Source organism: Chiloscyllium punctatum, chromosome 44 (genome assembly GCF_047496795.1).
Source record: "Chiloscyllium punctatum isolate Juve2018m chromosome 44, sChiPun1.3, whole genome shotgun sequence".
In the NCBI taxonomy this organism is placed as follows: Eukaryota; Metazoa; Chordata; class Chondrichthyes; order Orectolobiformes; family Hemiscylliidae; genus Chiloscyllium; species Chiloscyllium punctatum.
In genome coordinates, this window is record NC_092782.1 from 56,753,400 (window position 1) to 56,767,056 (window position 13,657).

A 13,657-nucleotide genomic window follows, 5' to 3' on the forward strand; every position below is an offset into this window, starting at 1 on the left:
GATTCTGGCACAAGAGCTTCCCAAATTTTATTCACTTTGCCACAGTTGGTTGCACCTTCAGCGGCTGTTCATGAATTCCCTCCATAAACTTCGCGGAGTCTCTAGTTGTCTCTCCTCCTTCAAGATGCTGCCTCAAATCCACCTCACTTTGACTAAGCTTTTGGTCATCTGCTCTAACATCATTTCTAAATCAAAGTTAATGTTTTGGGTCCAGTGGCCAATCCTCAGAATCTTGCTGAGCTTTTCCAGCAATGTCTGTTTGTGTTTCTTTACCTGATGAATATGGCAGAGCCAGTGTAAACATTTTTAGCACAGAACTGAGTGGATATTGATGTATTTAGTGCATTCCAGGACATATAATATGATGCCCAGAACTGTACACAATACTCCAGCTGAGGTCTAACAAGTGTATTAGACAAGTTCAACATCAACTCCTTTCTCTTGCACTTTATAAACTGCAATACTGATGAGGAATGTTTTTTGCTTTATTTTAATAAGTTATTTATTTGATTTTTTTTCCCCTTGGAAGACCCTGGCGTACTTCAACTAAAGTTTTTCAGCTTTGACAGAAATATTTCCACATGCAATCTGAAAAGTTGAAGGCCTGCCACAAACCATCATATTCCTTGTCAATCAGTACAAATGGTCAAAGCAGCACGTTTTTTAAAAAAAATGTAATTTATTCTCTTAATAAACTGTAGCAATCCATTATTTTGGTTATAATCACCATGCCACTGTTTGTTAAAGCAATGAGAGTTCTGAGCAGAGAAGATAAAATATATTACAAGCTTAACTATAAGGATGACAAGTCCATATAGAATGCAAAAAATGATTGTGATATATAATACAAACTTTCATTTTAAAAGTATACAATTAATTACACAAAAAGGCTAACAATGGGTTTAATTCTCTAGCCTTTTCTTGGAAATAGGTGGGATCTATAAGCAATTTTACATTTTCTGCATTGTATAAAGATAGTAAATCACGTCTCTCACTGCATTGGATTTTTTTTGTTTTTGTACAGTTCACTACCATTGTGGCCCATTCAAAAACTGAAAATAAAAAGGAAAAATCTATAAAAAAGAGGAACGTAGTTTGAAAGGCCTCTTAATGTGCTCGCGATTTCTTTCTCTTATGTTTCTTCTCCTTCTTCTTATTGATGCACTTTGGGCAAAACCATTGGACTTCATCTGGTGGTGCAGCAGAAATCCCAACACAAGGCCTGATAAAGTAAATATCCGGTGAGCTAAAGTTTCAAGAACTGAAAAATTCATGCTCATTTTTTTAGAAAGCACCAGCTGATCAACAAACATAAATATTCGGCGTATTGAAGAGTATGGCAGAAATTAACTTTACTCTAGATCATTGTAATTCTCCTGAGGTACGGGTCAGAGTTTGCTGCGCTAGAGCATTGCAAATTATCTTCTGTTGGGAAGATAACGCCTAACGTCCTTCCATTCAAAAATATTTGTTACAAAATTGCTCAAAGCACAAGCTAAAAGTGGCATAGCAAGGGAAGCACCTGAGATACGTGAATAGATCAATCAGCAGAATATCATCCTCAACTAAACAGATTTAAAGATTGTGAAATAAATTGTGAAAGATATGCAAAGCAGGGTGAATTAAAAAGGTTGAATCCGGAGTCAAATTAGTAAGCAAAACAGAGATAAAGGCAAAATGCTGGATTGAGAGAGGGGACACAGAAAACCAAAATTTTAAGTTTGACATTTGTAAAAGTTAAGAATTTAAACCCTGAAAGAATGAGACTCCACATTTGTAATACTTATTTTTCAGTGTCACAGGAACGGACTATAAGTCACTATTGTTTAACTGACAAAATGGTCATGTTAAGAGTTAACTTGCTGCACTGACTTTATTGAGCATATATGGACGAATAAAACATGTCTTTAAGAAAAAGGGATGCTCGGGTTAAAATGCTAATTTTGCAAAGCTAACTATGGAGCCATGCAATAGTGACAGTAACTTTGGGAGATTCACATTTAACCACAGATCCATTTGCCTTAAGTTGTTGAGACATATACCTACACAAACAGTGATGTGCAAGTGCTTGTGTTGGACTGGGGTGGACAAAGTCAGAAGCCATACAACATCAGGTTATAGTCCAACAGGTTTATTTGAAATCACCAGCTTTCGGAGTGATCACCTGATGAAGGAGCAGTGCTCAGAAAGCTGATTTCAAATAAACCTGTTGGATTATAACCTGGTGTCAACTTCTGATTATATATATAAAAAACAGTGTGTCATTTGCCTTATGAATACTTTTACTTGTGATAGGAAATTATGATTCAACAAATTGAAAGTAAATTGATGAAATTTGCAGCAGCTGTAAAATCTTAAAATGTGTTGCATTTAAATGGTTGAACACCTGAGGCATTGCATAAGCAAGAAATGTGAAACTAACCCCAGAGGCAGTTCATACCTCTGGTGCCTTTAATATGAAGTGATGGATTATGGTCCCATTTAAACTCAAATGTTATGTGCCTTCCCAAAATTGTGCTTCATTAAGGTTAGGATGAGATTACTTACAGTGTGGAAACAGGCCCTTCGGCCCAACAAGTCCATACTGACCCGCCGAAGCGCAACCCACCCAGACACACTCCCCTACACTACTTCACCTAACACTATGGGCAATTTAGCATGGCCAATTCACCTAACCTGCACATTTTTGGACTGTGGGAGGAAACCCACGCAGACATGGGGAGAATGTGCAAACTCCACACAGCCAGGCGGGAACTGAACCCGGGTCTCTGGCGCTGTGAGGCAGCAGTGCTAACCACTGTGCCACCGTGCTGCCCAGGTTGCATATTAATGTATCCTAAAAGTCACAAAAAACCCTTCACTTGGGAAAGTCAAAAGGTATATTTATAAATGATGATAAAAGTAATGCAGAGAAATAAAGTGAAATCATATTTTAAGAGATTTATGAAAAATGTTGTCAAAGGAAGATTGGGGATCATCAGAAGATTGTTAATACAAATGCAACCACTATAATACTTTGCGAGCATTTTGAAGCTGGCATCATGTATTGAATTTTTTTTTGGGATGCATTTACATTGTCCTAATCCTTTCCTGCCTTTTAATTCATATCGTGCTTCCTCCAAGTCTGCACTGGTGGAGAGAGCAGGCAATTTTTCCCTGGATCTTTCTAAGGGACTTCTGGACGTGATCATCAGAAGGTTCACAATAATAGAGCTGTTGTGCAACTTGGTTTCAAGATTCTTTCTGTCTATACATCTTTGATTTTCACAGGTGGAGAAACAGTTGCCTTCCCCACAACACAATGCACAGTGCAAACTGTAAACACAAACTGCTATCCAAATAATGTAAGGGGAGTACATCAGTGCTCTGATGTAATTGGTCAGTCATTGCCATATTTTAAAAATGCACTGAAAACAAACATAAGGAGGACTGTTGCTTCAACTTTGACATGCCTCACTCTTAGATAATAGATTTACTGTAATTATTCAGTATAAATACACACTGTCTTATGCTGCTTGTGTTTCTCTTTCAATGGAGCACAGTGAGTTTACAGTCACCATTCATTATTTCAACTGTTTCACAGATATTCAAGAAATTCAAGGCAAAAGATCCCTTACCAATGGTACCAGTCATCACAGTCATCACAGCCAATCATTGGGCTGCCATCATCTGGCTTGTTGCAACCAGGACAGATCCAAATTTGATTTCCCCATTCATCCCGGATCTGAGAGGGGCAGGGAAGAAGCAAAGAAAATGTTGTTTTGAGATAATTGTCTAACAATTAAAATAGATAATTTTGGTATCAAATTTGCCATTCACACCTTGCACATAATAACTATAATCTTTGATCCCAGTTTCACAGAGTTTCAAAAAAAAGATACTACATAATTGGGAGGCTGTCGGTATGGGAGGTACTCCATAAGGGAATTTGATGTGGACATGAAAACATAGGTCCGTTTAATAATGAAATAAATAGCTCCTAAACTAAATTCGTATTAGAAATGAAGGGGAAAGAAAAACTTCCAAAGTTCCTGCACATGTTCACTATCAGCGTACGTCTGATAGGAGCTAAACAGAATGATGACTTGAGAAACATTGTCAGCAGCAGTCAATATGAATAGGGGGATGTCCAAATACAAATGGTAATGCCATTTTTAGAATATTGCATACAATTCTGGTCACTCTGTAATAACGATGCTGTTAAACTGGAAAGGGTGCAGAAAAAAATTTACAACACTGTTGCCAGGACTTGAGGGTTTGAGTTAAAAAGAGAAGCTGGATAGGCTGGGATTTGTTTTACCTGGAGGCTGAGGAGTGACCTTATAGAGGTTTATAAAATCATGAGGAGCATAGATAAAGTGAATAAGCCAAGGTCTTAAGGTAAGAGGGGAAAAATTTAAAATGGATCTGAGGGGAAATATTTTCACATGCATGCATAGAACGAGTTGCCAGGGAAGTGGTAGTGGCGGCTACAATTACAACATTTAAAAGACATTTTGATGGGGACATGAATAGGAAAGGTTTAGAAGGATAATGGGCAATTGCAGGAAAATGGGTCTAATTCAATTTAGAATACCTGGTCAGCATGGATCATTTGGACAAAAGAGTCTGTTCCGTGCTGTGTAACTCTATGACTTTGTAATTCAGCACTATCAACTGAAGAGGTCAAAAAAGCTTGGGCTGGGAATAGCTAAGCAAACGGAATTCATTCAGGTAGCTCAAAATTTAAATGTGAGTTCACTGGTATTGCAGAGCCCTAGGCAACCAAATGAATTATTGTTAGGCTATTAAATTAACGACAACTGCAGCATTTTAGTGTCCTTCCATCTACTCAAGCAGCGCAGCATCCCTTAGAGATGAAATCTACCTATGGAAATAGTGGAGAGAAATTTATTACCTGGAGCTCATGGAACAAAGATACCGAGTCTCCTCGGCTGCTCTGATACAAGTATGACACCTGCACATTGGCTTACATAACTGCAATAATTCTTCCTAAGTGTTGCAATTTCAGTCAGGTTGGGTACTAGCTTCTTGCTAACGTGGATTATTCTGATATGTCTCATGTCCTATCTGAAGCCAATGAGCATGAATTGCCACAGTGACATTAATACAATTTCTCTCATGTTATCATTATGTGCTTTCATAACTTTTTATGACTGCTGCACTTTCTACTTTTGTAACTGTAACTGGAATAAATTTACTAATAATGTACATATACTACCTGTTGGAAAATAGGATTATTATTTCCAATGCAACACACCCTGAAGAAAAAAAATTGACATACAAAATAATGGGCTTATATGCAGGTAATTTTAGATTTGGCCACACCACCTAATTTTCTCCCTCCTCTTTTAAAATCATTGATTCAGAGTAAAGGGATCCCTGTTCAGATTTTAAACCTTGATCGCTTATTCCAATGAAAGCATGTTAACTGACAGGACCTAGTCTCCACCTCTTCACGCAGATATTTCAAAAATGCTGCATGGGGAATCCAAACGCAGCAAGCTCTAGACATTCCTTTTTGGCTGTTCAAATTAACTAAACTCACTTTAAAAACAGGCAGAATTAAAATTCAGGCTGCTTGAAAGTAAGTGGAAGGCGTGCAGTGACCAAAGGTCTTGCGTGAATTTGCCAAGTGAAGTGTCATATACTTAGTCCGATGGTTTGTACTCATCCAGCAGGAATGGACTGAATTCTGATGAATTATCAAGTGAAAGAATCTTGTATTACACTGAAGCATAGAAGATAGGAACAGGAGGTCATCCAGTCCTTCGAGCCTGTTCTGCCATTCAATATGATCATGGCTGATCACATAACTCATGTTTCAGTTTCCCCTTTAGTCCCTTTAGCTCCAAGAACTATATCTAACTAATTTGTGAAAGTATTCAATGTTTTGGTCACAACTGCTTTTTATAGTAGACAGGCAGAAGGCTGACAGAACAAAGCCAGGCAAGCATCAGGTGGTGGAGAAGTTGACTTTTTGGACATAACCCTCCTTCTCTACCACCTGGTGCTGCCTGACTTGCTGTGTTCTTCCAGCCTTCTGCCTGTCTACTTTGGATTCCAGCATCTGCAGTTTTTTTTTGCCTCAACTGTTTTCAATGGCAGCGAATTCCACCGGCTCACCAATCTCTGGGCAAAGAAATTTCTCCTCATTTCAGTCCAACTGGCCCAACCCAAAGCTTTAGACTGTGTCCCCTAGTTCTGGACTCCCTGGTCATCAGGAAAATCCTTCCTCCATTTACCCTGACTAGACATGTTAGAATTTTATAAATTTTGGCAAGATTCCCCTCATTCTTTTAAACACCAGTGAATAGAGTCTGAACCAATCCAGTCTGCCTTCATATGTCAGTTTCGTTATCACAGAAATGAGTCTGCTAACCCTTTGTTGTATTTCCTCCATAGCAAAACATCCTTCCTCAGATAAGGAGACTGAAACTGCACACAAAACTCAAGCTGTAGTCTCACCAAGACCCTATACAATTGCAGCTGAAAATGTGTTGCTGGAAAAGCGCAGCAGGTCAGGCAGCATCCAAGGAGCAGGAGAATCGACGTTTTGGGCAGGAAATATTCCTTTTTCAGGAAAGGCTCATGCCCGAAACGTCGATTCTCCTGCTCCTTGGATGCTGCCTGACCTGCTGCGCTTTTCCAGCAACACATTTTCAGCTCTGATCTCCAGCATCTGAAGTCCTCACTTTCTCCTATACAATTGCAGCTAGACATACCTGTACGCAAATCCACTGATGGCCAACAAAACATTTGCTTTCTTCACTGCCCGTTGCACCGACATGCTTACCTTCAGTGACTGGTGTACAAGGATACCCAGGTCACATTGCATCTTCCCCTTTCTCAATCTATGCCATTCAGATAATCAACTGCCTTCCTGTTATCCAAGGAGGACAGCCTCATATTTATGTACATTGTACTGCATCTAACATGCATGTGCCAACTTACTCAACTTGTCCAAATCACACTGAAGCACCTCTGCATCCTCCTAACAGATCACCTTCCCACCCAGTTTTTGTGCCAACTGAAAGTTTGGAAACATTACATTTCGTTCCCTCAGCTAAATCATTAATTATATATTGTGAATAGCTGAGGTCCAGGCACTGATCCCTGCTGTGTACCCTAATAGTCACTGCCTGCTTCTTGGAAAAATCTAGTGTTTAATGCATTTTATTTTTTTTTTCTATACTGTTGCACAATGATCAATACAAAATGATTTCACATAATACAGTAGAGTGCTTGCATGCAACAGATGAGCAAGTGACTCCAGGCTCAGTTTGTGAAATATTGAGATATGATCAGAGAACACAGCATTCACATTAGTGTTTCATTGTGACATTTTCTTTGCTCACCCCCGCCATGCCACTGTTTACACACACTCCAAGAACACATGGCTGCTAAAGGTGTTCAGAGACATGCTTTTACAGGCCAACTGAATAAGCTTACACTATGTATGTCACAGAACTTAATGCTAGATATGATAACTTCAGAACATATTTTACAGAGGAAATAAGATTTCAAATAAGAAAATGGTGGTTAAATGGACACAGTTCTTAAAATTGGTCTTTTGAATTTGTTATTTCATTACTAACCAGCTGTAAACCATGATGCATTTCATGTTGTTTCATACATTACACCCACCACTAACGTAAGTACTTTGAGAAGCAGGAAACATGTATATAAAAGATAAAGTACAAATGCACAAGCACCGCTTATACTTTGCCGAGAAATGCATATACTTGTGGTTCTTACATTGCACAATCAAAGCACTGAACAAGCTTACTTAGCAGATTTAATATGGGAGGCAGGTGAACAGTGTAGGAGGGTGTAACCATTTCCTTCCCTGGTTCTACATACACAACGATAGACTCTCTCGTGCAAGACAACAAAATTTACTGCAGAAAACAAATTCATGAGTTAACATATTAATTCTCTACACAATCAACTGAGGCATTCAAGAATGCAAAATGATGGATGGGTGTCTAAGGGCTGATCTCATTAATTTACTCAATTTGTATCAAACATTTTGTTGTGGAAAAGAGGGCCAGACCTTGTACAAAGACAAAGGACACCAGCAGTTGGACTGTAATTGGGTACCACAACTTTACAGAGAAAGAGTCAGCTGGGAACAGCTAAAATACATAAAGAAAAGAAGAAACATGCAACACAGTTCTGAACAAAGAATTAAGTTACTTAAGGCCCAGGCACCATCACATATGGCAACTCTAAAGGGCAAGGGAGAAAAGATCTCACTCCTTAAAAAAGCTCTCAATTAATCATTGTGTCCTTTCTAATGACCTCATCTTTCCCTTTTTTCCTAAAGTGCCTCACCATGAATTGACACAAATCCCTGCACCAACCTTACTTCTTCTCACCATTCTTTTTTGAAACCATTTAATAAGCTTCTACCTTGCCTGAAGCACTGAACATGCCCTTGTCAAAATCACCAATAACATCTGTTGGTGATTGCTTTTATACTATCCTCCCATACTACTTCTACTGCTCTATTGTGTTTGCCACAGTTAGTTATTTTCTCTTAGTTGGTAACCTATATGGCATTGCCCTTCCATGACTCCTTACTAAGGTATCCCAGGATATCATCTTACCTTCCTGACTCTATATTGTCAGTGCTGCACCTTTTGATTTGTTGTCTTATTTCCCTGTGTTCTGCTTCTGAATTGTACACGTCACATGTCCTAATGATTCTATTCTTGACCACTTCATTATTATTTATTGAGCAGGCATCAAGACCTCGTTGAGCAAGAGGTTCTGCCAATTCAACTTCTGCAAAATCAGAAGTCATTATGTTTTGCTCCAAGCCAGAACTCTCGACCTTAGAAACAAAATTCCTCTCAAACTTTGACAGTTCTTACACAGTAAGTCAGGAGCTGCAACACATCATGGTCCCATTCAGCTATGTGTGGAAACTCGAGTGCCGCAGAATCTTTAATTCTATCTCATTCTTTCATCAATTTATTTGTCACCTTGATTCCGCTGTTCCAATAATCCTCTTCCTGGATCCTACAACTTCAGAGCTGTACAAATTGCAACTTGTCAAAATGGCCACAGTCTGCCTTTCCTCTTACAGTAATTCCCACTCCCTAATATATTTGTACTTGCCCTTCTTCAGCGGCTACATTCCAGTTTCAAAAGTCTTATATTCATTGTTCAAATCACAGATACCTTTTCTCTTCCCTACCTCAACTACTTTATTTTGCCATATGTTTCTGTATCCATCCTTCTTTGCATTTCTCTTCCTTGTTTTCCTATCTTGGTCAATATTCTAGAACATTCAACCTAAGCCCTTCTGTCATTTATTACTTTCTCTTCCTTCAAAGCACTCCTCAAATCTTTTCCCTTCATCCCTTGGTGTAAAAAAGTTCTTTGAAAATTTTTATATCAAAATCTTTATGCAAATTATGCTTTTGATTGTGCAAATATTGTTTGTAGTTATAGAAAGGGTTGGTTAAATTTATTTCAGTCTCAGCACAGTGTACTTAATTTCAACTTAATTCAATCATATTATTCTAGAAGACTAATTAAGTAACCATGTGGATATATTATATATGGATGAAAAATTTAACTAAAGACTGAACAAGTTCTTTTTAAGAGATCACGATGTTTAAGATAGTTTCATTTGATAGCAGAGCAAGAAAACCTTTTGAATTCTTCCAGATTTTCTGCAGTAAAGCCATAGGTCACATTTAAATAAATAGCAAATCTCCTCTCAAGGCTTAGTTGATTACTTAATTGCTCCTCATGAAACAAAATTATTCAGGCTAGACTGATGCCCAGACTGCTATGCTTTGTCGACTTCAGCAGGGACAAAGGTACAGGTGCTTCAGCTGGCTTCAGACAAGAGCAGGGTAAGACTTTTCAGGATTCCTGCTCTGGACTGAAACAGAATTTTAATGGTGAAACAGTGTTGGTGAGCACAGGATGGAGCTCAGTTGCAGTGCGTTCCATCGTAAATACTCTGCTACAGTCACACATGAGAAATGACAAGGTATTAAGGAGCCCCATGAAATTGTACCACAGAACAGGATGTTGATGAGAAGTGAAAATAAGCTCTTTAATGCAATCTTTTTCTTCAAGGAACTCGAAAGTTAACATAATGTTGCAGAACAAGGACAATTTTAATCTATACAGACCTGAAAAGAAACTGAAGTTCCAATGCAATAAGTTGTTTTGTCTGTAATTCCTTTACTTTGATAGTTTAAGATTTTGTCAACTTGAGAATACTTATAAAAAGTAGATATTTTGAAAAATGTGAATTTAATTTCTGAAGTGCTACTCACCACGTAAGTACTGACAGTCTCTGTAACTACACTTCTGACTGGTGTTTTTGAGGCTCCTGCTCCAGAGCCTGAAACTGCAGGAGATATAACAGGAAGAGTAGGAGCTGGTGATGGAACAGCTGTGGGTACAGGAAGAGACGTTGGTGTAACTGGTGGGGCTATATGAATTGGAGTTGGCGCTGGAGATGGTGGTGGTGGAGTCTTTGGGTGCCCCGCAGGAGGTGATGGCTTTGCCTCTGTGACTGGGACTACCTTGCTGATGACACTGAAAGAGCAAATAAAAAAGACAAGTTATTGCATCATAGCCATCAAATGCTTATTTCAGTGTGAATTAGTTATAAGGAGATGGTTGGTCACACTTCTCATTAATTCTCATACTTGGAAAAGACATTCAATTAAGCTGCTAAAATTCATTTTGATGTCACTAATGCAAATCATGTTGAGAAAATTATTTAGTTTGGACCAGGCTGAAGTCTTGAGCGGTTCTGTGAAAATATTTTCAATTACTCCCCTTGAATGTGGCACTGAACCAAACAAACCAGAAAAGCTCCGAATTCAATACGGGTGCTGCATCGAACCAGCTAATATCAATCAGAAGCAGAAACGGAAACTAAGTGGACAGGGTTAAGCTTTGGCTAAGGACGGAAGAAAAATATAGCTGGATTTCTCATCAAACCACTATCCCATGACAGTTGTTGGAAATTGTTGGTGTCTGCACAGGATTGTCTCAAGTCGTAGTTTCCCCTTTCTACGACCCTTACCACCCTCCTTCAGATTTTCTGGAAAAGGTGTTCTGTTATTAACATCCAAATGGGGGAGACATAGCGCATCCAAACATTAATCTTTAGGACACGAGGAAGAACAGGGGAGACAGTACAAGGACATTTATGCTGAGTTTTAATATGAATGAGAATAATATTGCTATTACTAACACTCACTACAGATAACTTCTTGGATTCCTTACAAGTTAGCAACTAGGAATAAGATAAATTTAAAAGGAAAGTCTATTTAATTATATATGCAAATAAGAATAATTAAATGGCCAAACATTAAACAGTCCAACCCAGGAAACCTGTATTTATCTTTGATCTAGCAGAATATTAATTATGCAAACATTTATCTTTTAAAAATGATGAACATGCTTAAGAATTTGTTTTTGCACTTCAAATTAAAAGCTATGATTAAAGCTAAAACAAACCTAACCAGTCAAAGTTGCATATGTATTCCAAAACTGCATATCATTGAGATTTTGCACCTTGTTGAATACCTATTTTTAAAAAGAATTATTCGGATAAAGTACTCCAGTAATTTCAAATTCTACTGTCTTGAGTTGCATTAGGGTTAAATCCCATTAATACTGGACCATTACCAATCTTCATTATTTTCCATGGAACCATGACAGAACTTATCCTTAACTCCTCCATTGTCATGGACAAATCCACTGCCCTAGATGCCTGAAGTGTGTGGGTATGACTATACTTGAAGGTGGTTTCTGACTCAAAAATTAATTGGGTCACACTGCCCAAATCAATACAATTAAGTCATGTTTCCATCCAATAATAATTCTGAATAGTTGAAATAAGGAAAGCGATAGAAAAGACCTCTGCAAAATCTTTGAAACACTAACTGTTTCACATATTTAAGTTGCCACTGACTGTTGTTACAGTGACAGAAGAAAGCATGTATTTAGATGTGCACTTGCAATGCCAAAGCATACAATGTAATGGGACAAGAGCTGGAAAATGAGATTAGAATAGTTAGGTGCTTATTTTTGACTGGCACAGACTTGATGGACCGAAGGGCCCTTTTCTGTGCTGTAGACTTTGAATGGCTCTGTGACTATGTCTCTAAAACAGTGAAAATTTGCAAACTTCAAACATGGAAGAAAATAAACAGAAATGTAAAATTAAAACTAACAAAAAAGAGATCAAATAAGAGAACAGGAGATCTGATAGTACCAAAAGTACTGAAGGATGCCTTTTGAGCCATTTGCGAATTTTTACCACTCAGTTAGGTTATGTATAGTCTGTATCTTAATTGCAGCTACCAGACGTGGTTCCATGCCTCTTAATAGATAGCAAGAAATGAGCTAATTTAAATGTTGTTAATTTACAATATCATGGTATCATTACTGGCTAGGTGAGAAGGCAGGCCACAAGATCAACCTCAGATGATGCAAGAATTGTTGGCATTATTCTGCACTGCACTCTAGATGATGAACCTATTGAGCCAACTAACTCAGCCCTTAAATAGAAGTTAATAAATTGAGAATGTATTTTATTTTCCTATTTTTGACAAAGCCTACAAGGTAAAGCAAATGATGACTGATGGACTTGAAAGGTAGTGTGCGTGTAGGAGATAAAATCTATCATACTATTTTAGTTTGCAGTAGGTACTTGAGTGATTAGCTAGAGCAGTCCCAATGTGCAGTTTAAGAATAGATATTTAACATTAAAAATGAGAAACCTTTCAAGGTCAATCATACACAATCAAGAATCTAAGTGGAAGGAATGAAAGATAATGAATATTTTTTATATTTGATTAAGAATAGCTAATTACAAGTTTTCATAATTCTTTCTCAATGCAATATTTTCAGATGAAATTCTGTGGTGTGCCATTCATTTTCTTGTACAATGCTCTTGAATTTTATTCTATGCACCACACATTGGCAAACTATCTGCACCAGGCACAAGAATGTCTCCAGGGAGACATCCGTATGAAAGGCCATGTCAAGCACCACTTAAGTACTATCAAAAATTATTTGAAGTAATTAAGCAAAGGAGTTTAAGAAGCTACATTTGTTTTGCATATAGGAATTCATACAGTTTCCACCTACGTACTAAATATCGCTTATGCAAGTTGGAAAATTAACCATTTCTTCTAGCTCTCGGTGCCAAGAAACTCTTGCCTGCATCAACCAAACCTGTGAAAATATAACTCCACGATGAAAGAAAACATACTACTGGTCTAGCTTCAGCGCTCTTACACTTGGTAAGTATATTTCTGCTTGTAAATCTTGTTGCAATCTGCTGCAGTTAAGCAAAATGATTGTCATTATATGCTCATCATGCAACTTGCATATAAAATGCGCACGAATATTTTGTGCTGTTAAAGATGCTATATAAATGCAAGTTGCTGCCAAACCACTGCCATTTTGCCAAATGAAATGTGACCAGCAATTTACAGTGTAGCTGAAACAACATAATGTCTATGACTGACTAACCTTGAAGGCTAAATTACACCTAAACATAGCAATTATTAAAGAAGGCAGCAAACAATGTGACCTTTCCATAACATAATGTTCTGACTTTGGAAATAGGCACACAGGAAATAAAGAGAAAAACAAAATTGAT

The 13,657-nt window shown here is 37.8% G+C and overlaps 1 protein-coding gene across 1 annotated transcript in view; it reads right to left on the reverse strand.

Moving 5' to 3' along the window:
* Window positions 1–680: 680 nt before the first annotated feature.
* taf3 (TAF3 RNA polymerase II, TATA box binding protein (TBP)-associated facto) overlaps window positions 681–13,657 on the reverse strand; it is a 200,044-nt gene continuing 187,067 nt past the window's right edge. The window contains exons 5-7 of the mRNA XM_072562997.1: window positions 10,305–10,569; window positions 3,618–3,724; window positions 681–1,222 (exon numbers count right to left, since the gene is read on the reverse strand). Coding sequence (XP_072419098.1) covers window positions 1,108–1,222; window positions 3,618–3,724; window positions 10,305–10,569 — 487 coding nt within the window. The 3' untranslated portion in view covers window positions 681–1,107. The remainder of the gene's footprint in view (window positions 1,223–3,617; window positions 3,725–10,304; window positions 10,570–13,657) is intronic.